The sequence below is a fragment of the Mugil cephalus genome, chromosome 17 (assembly GCF_022458985.1).
Source record: "Mugil cephalus isolate CIBA_MC_2020 chromosome 17, CIBA_Mcephalus_1.1, whole genome shotgun sequence".
NCBI classification, from domain to species: Eukaryota; Metazoa; Chordata; class Actinopteri; order Mugiliformes; family Mugilidae; genus Mugil; species Mugil cephalus.
The window spans coordinates 8418581-8431992 of NC_061786.1; the positions used below are offsets into that span (position 1 = coordinate 8418581).

Below are 13412 nucleotides of genomic sequence, written 5' to 3' on the forward strand. Positions count from 1 at the left end.
CCCTCTCTCAGACGTACACACATCCAGCGGTCCATTTGGATTCATTTGCATGGCATTTCATTTGGATTTTGCCCCAGTCGACGGTTTGGGGGGGCGAAGATAAAAAAAAAAGGAAAAAAAAATAACATCTTTGTGTAATAGCGTTTCCTCTTAGTCTCCAGTGCACCATAAAGATAGGAAGTACAGCGGCCAGAGCCGATAAATGAGTGCAGCGCTGCCATGAGGAGACCCGTCCCTCAGGCCCACAAACGATAGCTATTGGAGTTAATTACAGTTTACATCATCATATTTACCCAGAGAAGAGAAACAGCGAATAAAACTGGCCTCTGAGCCACTGAGGTGTTATTTCTGTATAAACTGTACTGCATTAAAGACGAGTAGAGCTTTTGCTATGTGTATCATTATAATGGATTATACTCTTGATCAGTGAGAACAGGTCTCGTATGGACGCATATACACTGTAATGCATGTACATGGAAAAACGCTGTCAAACAATCCCCTCCAGTGGCAACAATCGTCTGCTTCGTGCCAGCTGTGATACTGTTCCACTGTGCACATGGGAGGCAGAATCTACACCATCTAGCCACGATTTTTAGCATCCCTCCCCAGAACAGGAGTGAAAATGAATAGTTTTCGGTCTGTGATGCCCACCCGCATTAAAAAAAATGACATTTAAATAATTCACTGGCATCATTTCCAGAAACGGATATGACCCCTATGAGCTCTGTTGACAGCTGTTCTGTGATTATCCGTAGTCGTGTAGGAGCGCTGTTTGAAAAGATGTCGCTGTTGAATTTTTTAAACGTCATTTTTCAAGACTGTGAGCGTCTCGTGCCAACTTCAGTTCACGTCCACTGTATTGGAAATAATTGATATCTCGCAACTTGGAAGAAAAGTAATAGCCAAACCGTCTCGCAAGGTGAGACATGTACTGTATATACACGCTCACTTGTCACTTCATTAGGTACACTAGTGGAAGATGTTTGTGGTGCTGTTAAACTGGATTCAATACACTGAACCCACTATCAACTGTTATGTAGCCCAGCCCTCCAAAATGATGACGCAGTTGAATCAACCTCTCAATTAATTCAGTTTAATAACCTTTATAAAGATAAGATTTTGTGCAGGACTGTTGTATTGGAATGCATTCGTTTTCGCTACTGTACCTAATGAACTGGCAAGTGAGTGTATGCTGTTTATTTAGTACTTGAATTTGATGAAAGTGAAACATATACTTCAGGAACTGTAAGTATTAGTTATTAGCCCATTATTAGTCATTGTTATGACTAATAACTAATGTACTTTAGGAACTGTAAGTATTAGCTATTAGCTCATTATTAGTCATTTTTATAGTGAAGAGAACTGTAGTAAATGTAATAAAGCACTTTTGTTTCTTGTATGAATACAGCTATGTCATTAAGATGAGGGAGACAGATTCCAGTCTTATTTCTAAGTGGATTAGTTCTTATAATTGGCATTGAGTTATAAGATTAGCAATAAAAGCTCTGTGTTTTAGCCGTGTGCAGCCATGAGGGAGGTTGCTTTCGCCCCTCGCGGCGCTCAGTTGCCGTGTTTGAGTTTGCGTTTCAGGCTCTAGTTAGCTGGCTAGCCATCTGGTGCAGAGCCCTCAGCCATACTATACCTCTGACTGGGGCAGACAGAGAGAAACAGGAAGATAGAAACTTGATGTGTGTGTGTGTGTGTGTGTGTGCGTACATGACAGAAAGAGCTCTGGTCTCTCCGGTCGCTCTCTTTTCCTGTAGCCCACAGGAAGCTGTGGCCATTGGCTCCTCCCTGTCTAGACAGAGAACCACTTTTGCACACACACACACACTCGCGCTTGGTGCCTTCTTCTATAGCAACTTTGATTAATTCCCAGTGTGCGGTGAGAGGAGACAACATCAGCACCATGGTCAGGGGAAAAGGCCCACAGTCTGCTGGATGTGACAGCTCCCTGCTTCACACTGATGCCTTCTACCCTGCCGGGGTGCGTGTGTGTGTGTGAGAGAGAGAGAGAGAGAGGGAGCAGGTCAGTAGCATGAGTGAGGAATGGGATGGCGAATGTGCGTGCGTGCGTACGGCCTCGTGTGTCCCCTCGGCAGCATCAGTGCGTGCGCATGTCTTGCAGTGACAGCCCGGCAGCCTGTGTTCCCGTCACGCACACACACAAACAGAGGAGCACTAAACGAGAGCGCAGGCAGGCGCCGACACCAGCGAGGTGAAGGGTCACGAGCGACTGCCTCTCCAATGTTGTGTGAAATGTGTAGATGGCGGTCTCGGCCCATTATGCGCATACATAGAAGCATGTGTGTGTGTGTGTGTGTGTGTGTGCGTGTGTGCGCGTCTCGAGGCAGGCGGGGGGGCATCTCGAAGTAACTGGTTATTATCACCTCAATATTTTTCTTATTATGACAATTACATGCTCCAGGAGCGAATTAAGCGATACAGGACGCCAAGCGGGAGTGGTTGACAGCTATTTGGAGACTCAATGCACAGAGCAATTTGCAGCCCCGAGCCAAACAAATTGGATTTGGGCCACTTTGGAATGGGGCCCCAGATTGTTGGGCGTTTGGATCCTCCGACCGCACGCCTGCCTGGCTGGTTAGCTGGCTGGCTTTGATTCTGTACACATGACTATGTAGCAGACAGTTAGCCAGGTTACGCGCTGCTCTGTGGCTGCTGACAAATGCACTGGAAGAAGGATGTATGTGTTAATAAGTGCGTTATACTCTGTTATGGGATATTTATAGTTGGCATTTTTATGGTCTACACATGTTAAGCTTCGCCACCTTTTCACGTCGTACAGCGCTGCTACTTTTTTTGGCCGCACAGCTGTGCTCAAGTGTGTGTATAATCCAAATGAGCCTAACAGTCTCTAAACGAATTACTGGTACACATTTTCCCACCCCTAAACTGCGACTGGAAAAGCTGGCAACAGCGCCCAATTAGGTGAAATGCAATTATTCCCATCCATTCACACAATTAGCCTGTGGGTTAACAACCTAGCTGTACATCCGGCTAGCACTCAGTGTTTTGGAAAAGCCGTCGCCATGGCTACGCCGACTCTCGCGGCGGCCGCGCCGTGTCAAATGGCACGCACCCGAAGGCAGCCAGAGCCGGTCGAAAAAAATAACACTCGGCCCCATTGGCGGAGGCGGCGCGTTACATCACCGGGGCTCAGAATACCGGGTGACTTGATTGGCTGAGACAGGGAGTGGTGCCATGGGTGAGGACGGGAAACAGGGAGAGAGGAGGAGAGGGGGGAAAGCAAGTGCCCCATGTGCTCAGTGGAGCGAGGGTAGATAATGCCAGGCGACAGACTGGCAGGCTGGCGGAGCGGGTGGGCAACTCACAGCAGCATGATGGAAAACAAAGGCTTTGTGTGTCACCGCCGAGATCGCATTAACCAAAACAAGCAGCCGTGGACAGACCCGCCGCACCGACTTGGTTGTCTGTTCCGCGGGGCTAAGCCGTGCATGATGGATGGAAAGAGATGGGGGGCGTCTGTCTCACTTTTTTTCTTTTTTTTTCTTTTTTATGTGATATTACATGGTGCTATATAATGGGAAAAAGTAGTTTCGCTGTGATGGAGGAGTGACTTTCTGTCAGAGCTGGGTAAATTCAGAGTACTCTTTTTGACAGCTCTTTTGGCACATATTTGTAGCGTCGATCCTTTTTAGATTGAAACTATAGTGTGACCATTTTGATATGATTTGAGTCTACAATCTAACTACACCAACAACTGGAAAAAAAAAGCCAAATACAAGCATTTTCCATCTTAGTTATAGTGGACGCTTTTCCAGTAGCACATTTTGCAGAGAGAGCATGCTTAAAATGCGTTTGTAAAGTTGGGTTTATTTTCATTTTTAGACTCCACGCACACACACATACACTTGTCATTCTGGTTGCACTGGGCTCAGGTGGAACACGAGTAGAGGGTCAACAGGCCTGGTGTAGCAGGTAGGATCAGCTGGCACCAACCGGCAACTCTTCCCCTTCCTCCCCGAGCGGGAACCAGTCGGAGAAACCGGGGTCACTTACAGGTGACTTACCCCATAGTCATCCGCAGCTGGGGCACAGCCACTGCCCCGCGTGAGTGAGTGAGTGCGATGCGTGGTTAGTGGGCAGCCATCGCTTTTCATCACGTCACGTCGCATCCAGTCCCTGCCCCTCATCCGCTGTTTCGCTGTGGCCTTACTTCCCCTCGCCTGGCACACTTTTATGTAGTCGGTAATCTGTCAGCAACATTATCGGGGATTCCCTGGAATCATTTTAGAAGGGGGAGTACCTACTTAAGTGCACACACACACACACACAGAATACACAGCTCACCACAGGGAATGAAAACTGTAATATGAACTCACCCTTGGTCTGAATGAAAGCCCATTACAATTCATTTTCACCACAGCGGCCGGCTTAGTGGCTTCTTCTATGGGATGTTTTTGCTTTACTTGTATTACCCACCGTCACTGAGACTGCGGAGACTTTTTTTTCTCATGTTCGTGCGGCAGTTCACGGGAAAGTCGGCACGTGTGTAAACCTGCTCTGCCTTGTAGAAGCGCTGGAAATATTTTTTTTTGTTTCTTCTTCAGCCAAACAGTCGCATTTCCGCCATGCTAAATGCTCGGCCACTTTATTATGACATAATGTGCACCGGGAAAATGTTTATGCCTGCTTGAGCTTACATTTAAATTTACCACCTGCCGCATGTCAGCTCTCATCAAATGCTTGGGTGAGCTTCATAAATACTCACTGCAAGTCCTTTTTCTTCTGTTGCAGGATCTGTCTGGCTCCATTGACGACCTACCCACCGGGACCGAGGCCGGCCTGGGCTCAACTGTCAGCGCCGGCGGCTCCTCCAGCAGCAGCAGCAGCAGCAGCCAAGGGGAGCAGGGAGGCGCCGGCAACCAGGGACAGTCCCCCTTCTCCCCTCACGCCTCCCCGCACCTCCCCAGCCAGAGGAGCGGGCCCTCCCCCTCCCCCGTGGGCTCCCCCGCGGGCTCCACTCAGTCCCAGCAGTCCCGGTCGGGCTCGGGACCCATCTCGCCCGCCAGTGGACCCCCCGCCAACACCGCCGCACCAGGTAGACTTTCCATCGAAGCCTCCGAAAGCACGCGTTCGTAATCTGATTTGATCTCGGAGAAAGGTGCATGTTAAACTCATTAGTTAAACCACCACAAACAACGTTTGCCATTGAAACCAGACACTGCGCTGCACTTCACATCATGTACCGCCGCGTCGGAGTCCCTGGGAAATTTGCAAAATTGCTTTACAGCTTAAAGGGAAATTGCTTTGGTGCACCGAACAAGTGTCTGCCGTCGGAAAAGCCAATTAGAAAGCAGTCAAAACACGCCCCAGTCAATAAAGTCCCATCCGGTGTATTGGGTTTGACAGCTGATGGAGAAAAAAAAAAAAGCTGCAGTGACGTCACAGATCCGAGCGCCGCCTTAAAGAGATGTTGCTCTGTGTGTTTGTTTACGAGCGATAATGAGAGCGTCTTTAAGGCAGCACCGTCCTCACACTTACATTTGACCTTTACATTTACTGTTTCGGTGTCGTGTAAAAGCGCGCATTTAAAGAGTACTTTAAAAAGGTCGTGTTGAAAAGTGACCCAGACGGAGATTGCGGTGCATGTTTCTACTAATAACAGCGTGCCAGCGTTTAAGTGCAGCGTGTTTGGCATCGCGGGAGAAGATTGGAAGGATTAAGCTTTTTTGCGCCACGCCTTTCCAAAAACTAAACAGCAGCATCAGACCAGGAGAAGAAAAGAAAACGCAGCGTCTCAATTTATCATCATTACAAAAAAAAATAATAACTTGGCTGTTACATGCACAAGGTTTCGAAACCACTGTAGACGACGCGTAGCATGAAGGTGGCAACATGTTTCATAGCTTTTCTTTTTCTTTCTCTTTTTTCGCCCAACTCTGACTTAACACATGATCCATCCAGACCGACTGTCGTTCAGTTTGGACAGAGGGTGAAGCTGAGAGCAAACTGGAGCTGAAGGCCAAATAATTCCAATCCAGCATGTCCACACCTTTCTGGTCCGTTTGAAATCCTAATTCAGGCCGCTGAAGAATATTACAGCGTAGCACAAAGCTCTTGAAGGAATATGTCTCATTCATTTCCTTCACGCAGTTTTTTTTTTTGTGCTTACATAGTAGCGATTTGTAAAGTCTTTGATCACAGCGTCGTAGGAGCGTGTCTCCGCACCGCGGCGGAATTTTAATGAAGTCCATCTTCCCACCACTTGTGGATGGCACCGACGCCTGCGTCCAGGACAACACTTCCTCTCCGCTTCTAATGAATTGAGAGTGACTGGTAGTCGAGGGCCTCGCATCTGATTTCTGGCCTTATCTGAGATATGGCAGGCCAAACAAGACGCCAACCGGATTATCAGACGGTGCGCGGTGTGTCTGTCTGTCTCCCGAGGCCACGGCACAGCGCAGAACCATTTAGATAAACACTGAGCACTGGAAACGAGTGAGAACTTGATTTGCCTCAAACCGGCTCGCGAGCGTGTGGCCTCCCCCCGTCATCCTGCCACCTCTCTACCCGACAGAGTGGCTGACCGGCGCATCAGCACGTCTCAGACCTGTCAGTCACTCTGACGAGGCGGGGCAAAATGTCTTGAGTGAGATCCTAACACCAGCTCCTCCTCCTCCTCCTCCTCCTCCTCCTCCTCCTCCTCCTCCTCCTCCTCACCGCCGCCGCCGCCGCTGCTTACCAGAGTGATTGACGCTAATGAAAAACTGGGACGGTGGTTTTCCAGGCGCCCGCGCAAAGAGTCATGACGAGAATCCGGAATGAGGCGGCAAAGATGGGAAGCGAAACCGATCGCTGGGACGTGATTAATAAGAAAATATTTAAAAATATTCCCCCCGTGCCAAATAAATGGTGATAAGGCGTGGAGCAGTGAGTAACATCTGGCATGTTTTAGCGGCTGTACTACAATCAGTTTGAATTAGATCAAGGAGCAGGCAGCCTAGGAGAGACACAGGAGAACTAATGCGGTTAGCACACATCTGATTACTAACGCTCCGGTTTCTAACACTTCATCACAAGTTAGGACACTTTGGTTAATGTTGTCGTTTTAGTTCGGCACAAGTCAGTGAGGAGAGGAGGGAGCGGAGGGACGTAGCGAGCAGTAGCTGCGGGTGATAATAATGGTTATCGTTCAAATCAGTTATAAGCTTAGTGTGAAAACGTGTGTGGAGGAGTTTCACTCGAGAAAAAGTCGACATATCGTGTGACATCAGTATCTGTTGTGACTAGTGTCTTTTAACAGTGGTACTGTACAAATATCCCTACACACTGTTGTAGTTGTTAGTGTCTGCATTAATTCACATAAATCCCAAGGAAATTACTCTTTTATTACAGGTAATGATATAATTAATGTTAATTAATTAATATAACACTGCTGCAGTGATGTCCCCTTCATCACTGTTATCGTAATGTGCAGTTGGTGTCAAAACATCGTAAGAAAGGAGGTAGTTCAGCTGTTAAACTGGATTGAACATAAAAGTGTTTCTGTTATTTAGCCTAGATCAGACGTCTTCAATGTTTTTCCCACCCACAAACTAATGGAGATGTTAAATAAAGACCCCCTACCTACTATATGTGTTCTATATTAAACTCGCCCTAGTGCTAATTATAAATATACATCATTATTATCATTTTGCATTCAATGTTAAGCTATCCCTTGTAGTACAATACACTATGTTTGATTCACGTTAATGTGTATTTAAATTTGTGATGGGAAATTGAAAAAAATACATAAAAAATGTCTAATCAACCAAAGATTTAGCGACGCCCCCTGGAGGCTGCCAAATCAATAGAAACAGGTGGTCTCGGTTATTTTAATCTAATTCTAAATACCTTCATGGAGCTAAGATTTAGTGCAGGACTTCTATACTAGAATTCATTCGTCTTCACTAGCGTGTGTGTGTGTGTGTGTGTACATACATATACATAAGCACGTGTTTGAGTGATGGCGGAGTGATGGCGACGCGTCACACGGATGAGTGGAGACGTTACCCTTGACAGCGGTCGGAGGAGAGCAATTCCATTATGTCATCCTCCCACCTGGATGTCAAACCCTCACCCAAAATAAATAAAGAAATAAGCGAAATGGACGGCGACGCGCATGTACTGTAGCAACACGGAGGAACACGCACAGCTATAAAAACTTTATTTCATGGTTTGACACTTCACGTATATTGTTGTCCATATAAATGACTTCTGTATACATGCTCGCTTGCATGAGTGGCAGCGTTGTTGTTGTCTGAGTGTGTGTGTGTGTGTGAGATACGGGAGTAGAAAAAGGGTGAGACTGACAGATTGCCAGCCAATCATACACCCATACACTTGCACAAATCTATCTTGTCGGAGCTCGGCGGCTCTGCCTGTGATTCCCCGGTCCCCTCCTCGCTTCTCCTCTCCTTTCTCCCCCCTCTCTCTCTCTCTCTCTTTCTCTGTCTCTCCATGAAGCAAATCCAATACACTGTAACATTATCCGGGCCTCGCCTTGCTATTTGGATTCTCTCCCGGAGCCAAAAAGGCACACACAGGGCCAAATTGATTTTCCTGTTGCGCTAGATTTGTGACAGTCGAGCAGAAATCACATTGCTCAACCGCCAACCTCCCCCTCCCCTCCCCCCTCCTCCTCTTCCTCCACCTCGTACGCACACACACACAAACACAAACAGACTCTCACACGCGCGCACACACCTCCTTCCTCCCTGCGAGTCTGAAGCAATTCAGAGCATCCTCGGAATATTTTTCTCCTTCCGTGAGACATCGGGGACGGGGCAGGCAGACATTTGTCTCTCAACCGGATGGATGGTGGAATGGGAGCGTCGGCGCTAAAGCTTCCATCACCGACTATGAGCTACGGGAGACGGAGAGGCAAGGTCGTCCAGTCAAAGAGTTCACAAAGCCGCCTCTTGAGTTAATTTCATCCCAGCGGCTGCGCATAAAAAAAAAAATGAATAAATAAATAAATCCTGATTTATGTTTAGAGCTCCGAAATTTCCTGGATATTCCTCGGCGTAGATAACAACGTTTGCTGTTCGAGTGTGTACACGGGCTTCTTTGACAAGTTGTCTCCGCGTTGACAGCCTGTCAGTGTGGCGTCACTTCCCGTCAGCCCAAAATCGAAAAACTAAAAAATAAAATGATTGGGAGACATATCCATTACCAGGCTGAACCTGATAGGTATAACACCGAGCTTCACACCAACGCAGCGCAGAACCGCGGCTCAGATCACTGCTGCTGATACTACGGAGATGCCGAGGCTGTTTTTCAGCACCGACGACATTTACGACAAGAGAACGTGCTCGGGAATTTAACAGCAGACGGTTTTACTGTAGGGAAATCACCATTATTAAAAATAATTAAGTGGAGCGCGGCCATTGTTGAAACACAACCGGTGAATAGCAATAAAAAGAGCTAAGCTAATCTCACGGTGGTTGAAAGTCATGCTGTTGTGTGGTGACAGCATGGGGAACTCACTCTTAAACCTTCTTGAGGTGTCGTGGGCCTGACTTAACGAAACATCAGTTAATGGGTCGGTGCCCACTTGAAAACCCCGGTGATGCTGCCTACCGCCGTTGGCTAGGCTAGTTAGCTGGTGTTCTCCTTGTTGGTTGCTAGTTGTTAGCTGACTGCTAGCCTGCTGGTCAGGTTTCAGTTAGACTACTAAATTTTCCTCGGCCTGCAACTTCATGTCTTCATATCACCATGGCGACCTGTGCGTATCTCTCAGGCTGATTGCCTTGACTGATTCAGAGTAAACCGGACTGAGGCTGTATTTATTCTCAGACCCGCGTGCTCGCTGTTACTTTCCCCTCTCTTGTCTGGCCGTGAGCGCGCCCGTGCCTGCGTGCCTGGCCGCCTTTGAAGGCCAAACTGCAATATTTTTCCACATTGTGCAGCTGCTAATTGACACGGAGCGCATCCAAACTCCTCCACGGCCCGGCTCGCTCTGTCTGCTGCGGAAGATCACAAGCACTCGTCTCTCCTCCTTCTGTTTACTCCCGTTCTCTTTCCACCGAGGTCCTCCGAGGTCCAGTTAACAGTGGCTGCCCGTGCCCCCTCTTCCTCCTCCTCCTCCTCCTCCTCCTCCCCCCTCTTCTCCCTCTTCCATCTCCTCGCCCCTCCAAGTTTTTATTTTCTTCTAAAGAGGTGATTGGAGCTCGCGGGCGAGCGCTCAGGAGAGTTTAAGCTGTTTATCTGTGCTCCGCTTCAAGAGCTTCCGGGGCCTGAAAAAGGACAGAGAGGTCAGAGCGAGTGGAGGAGTGAGACAGAGAGGGGATGGAGGGATAGATAGAGGGTGGAAGAGAAGGCCAGGCCTGTCCAGTCGGTTAGCTCAAGGGGTCCTTCCCTGCGAATCCCCTCCAAACCGCTCTTGTCCTTTACATCTTCCCCAGGGCTAGCCTGTGGTTCGCATTCAATTTTCTTAAAAAAAATAAAAAATAAAATAAAATTCTGTCTCCAATTATGGTAATGAGAACCACGGATCGAAAAAAAAAAAAAAAGTTGGCGGCGCTGCTGCTCTCCTTCCACGTCGGGGTCAGAGGTGAGGCGTAGACGCCTGGAAGGAGTCAGGGCAACGACTGCCAGTGAAATCCGGCTCGCATGCAAAGATGTGTCCATTTGAAATAAAAAAACAAAACAATCCGAGTAAACAGCACAGGAAACATATTTTGAAACTGCAAAATATCGGCCCAGAAAAGATGCCGCGGGTGATGTTCAGCCGAAACCTGAATTTATTCTCCGCTTGTGGTGAAAGTTAATGCGAGAAAGCAGTGGTGGGAGGCGGGGATGAACTTTTATGCGAGTGTGTTTTGCAGTGTGGGGAGCTGGGCAAGTTTTCTAGTCACACCACTCCCTGAGAGGCTGCGTGGTGGGAACACCGCCTCTGGCTGTCCCTGTCCCCTCTCTCTTTCTCTCATTATTTTTATCGTGCCCGCTCTCTCTTATGTTTCCTCTTCTGTCTCACGTTCCCTCCCCCTTTTCCTCCCCATCTCTGTTTGTCTCGGCTTTCTTCGCTCAGAGCGTTGCTGTGGTACGGGCCTCCCACCGAGGAACAAGGCAGAATTTTTCCATCCACAGCTCTGCCTCTGTTCCTCCCTCTCATTTCTCCGCAGCTCTCCTCCAGCCCTTTCTCTCTGCTTCTGTCTCCCTTCTTTTTTTTTTTCCCGTCTTTATCCCAACCACACATCAACCCCTCCACCACCACCACTACCATCCGCCCAGCACGCCCCCTCCCCCCCACCCTACATTCCTCTGACTCGCGTCCTCCTGATGGCTGCTCGAAGTGAAACGGCAAAATGCCCTCCCCGCAGGCATTGTATTCATAAAGCGCACCGTAGGCCTAAACAGAGAGAAGGTGGGAGATTGAAAAAAAACAAACAAAAAAAAAAAAAAAACCCCGTCTCCTTCTTGCTTGCTGCGTTAGCCATTTAGAGAAATCCCATTCTAACTCCGTCCGACTGGAAAACCCTAACCGGAGCGCAGTGTGCAATTACGTTCCCTCCCCAACACCTATTTTCTTGTATTCTCTCACTCATCGCTCTCTCCCCCGCATCCTGCCTCCTGTTTTTTAGCTTAAGCTGCACTTTTGCCTTACTTACAGTTGCTACTCAGCGTTGGAAGTAATGAGGATCTTGGGAGAGCGCTTGTTTTGCGAGCCACTGCAGGCCTGCGTTCATCCCCTACAGGGAGAGTTAACTGGCATTAGCCCCCGGCTTGGAGAGGCATTGACTCGCACCCATTGAGATCTAAACCACCGTTATTGGAGCCCGCTGTTTATCTGCCTCTTTCCCCTAAAGACACGGCAAATAGGGGATATTACCTTGGCGTGCGTGCGCGCGTCTGCGTGTGTGTTGCCGGGCGGTGCAGGTGTGTGTGTGCATTTATAGCCTAAGGGCTGTATTAAGAGCTGGTGCTGAAGCAGCCTTTTCTCTGTATTCTGTGCCAGTCTATTAGCGCTCACCGGAGTTACCTCACTGTAGCAAGAGCGGGCCTCGCCGCTCCGCCTGCAAGCAGAGACACACACCGCCGCGTCTTTGTGCGTCCGCGCACCTGCCCACCTCCGCGAGCATGCACGCACACGTCCGCCGCTAATGCACAGCCCTCTCACCTCTCCCTTTCATCAGCAATTAATGAAAGTCTTTTCACCGAAACTCTGGTTGACTTTTTTTTTCATCAACGTCTCACACACACACGTACACACGCACACACACACACAAAAAACGCGGGGGCACCTATATGCGGTCGCTCCGAAGCTTAACATTTCCAGAAACAAAACAGAAATATGGCCACGAGTGCTCCTCTCCCTCAGCTTTGAACTTCTCCAGCATTTGCGTTTGAAACCCTGATGAGAAAAAAAAAAGAAAAAAGAAAAAAAGCTTCAAAGACCGCGCTCCCTCTCTTCAAAGCCGATTCAGGGTTGCCTCGACAGTCCTTGTGGTAGAGAAATTCAAAATGTGTATTGGGTTTTTAGCGAGTAGCATTATCTCCAAAAATGCAATGAACTCCCATTACTTTTGGCCCTGCTGCCTTGTATCATGAGGAACGAGTAGAAAATGGATGTGTTTGCTAAGTGGCTTTTTACAAAGAGGAAATTACAGTTATTTGACTCCTCAGCTGCGTTCCGAAGAGCGACGCCGTCCTCGATGTTCCTCCGCTCGCTCCTGGCCGCCGCGCGGCGGGTCCCGTCTTTCTAAAGCCCCCATCAAACACGGCCCCGCGTCAGATCTCTCGGAGCCCGGTGGGTCAGTGTTAAGGACAAACGTTTGCACAGGTGCGCTCAGATCTCTCGTGAACGAGCTGCGTTTGAAGACAGAAATCACAGATTATCCCGGCGTTACTTTTAATCTCCCAGAAGAAAAACATCCAGTAAGAAGGCACGATTTAATTGCGGCGAATTAAAAATAAAAGCATCTCTAAAACTGCTCCTGTTGTCAGAGAGTGAATATGGATGCCTATTTCATTTTTTTTTTTTTACTTTTTTTTGTGCTTGTTTACACGTACGTGAGCAGCTGGCCATTTGTAAAGGTGTAAATTGCAGACAGTGGATAAAGATGGGCTGTGAGAGAGTGTCACCGCATGATATAGCCACACCACTGGTTATTACATGTGTTAATTGTTGCACTGCACTATGGGAACGCTACTCAACTCAAACAGGAACAGAAATGCCTAGACACTGAATCCCCGTCGCATGGAAGGCACTCGCGTAAATACATCAAGTTAGAAAAAGGAAAGGAGAAGTTTTCACACTTTACTTCACAAGAAATCCCCCCTGCTCTCGAATATGCTAAAGCTACACCGGCGCACGTGCACCTGAGGAGCTGCAACATGGCACATACGGCGAGATAGACCGGATCAAAGACGATCTGAATGCCAGG

At 48.3% G+C, this 13412-nt stretch overlaps 1 protein-coding gene across 7 annotated transcripts in view; it reads left to right on the forward strand.

Annotated features, from left to right (window-relative positions):
• The window catches only part of LOC125023248 (AT-rich interactive domain-containing protein 1B-like), a 207662-nt gene that overhangs the window by 150501 nt on the left and 43749 nt on the right, over positions 1 to 13412 (forward strand). For all 7 annotated transcript variants that reach the window (XM_047610395.1, XM_047610391.1, XM_047610390.1 and 4 more), the window contains one exon: positions 4780 to 5083. In XM_047610395.1, the coding sequence (XP_047466351.1) occupies positions 4780 to 5083 (304 nt within the window). The remainder of the gene's footprint in view (positions 1 to 4779; positions 5084 to 13412) is intronic.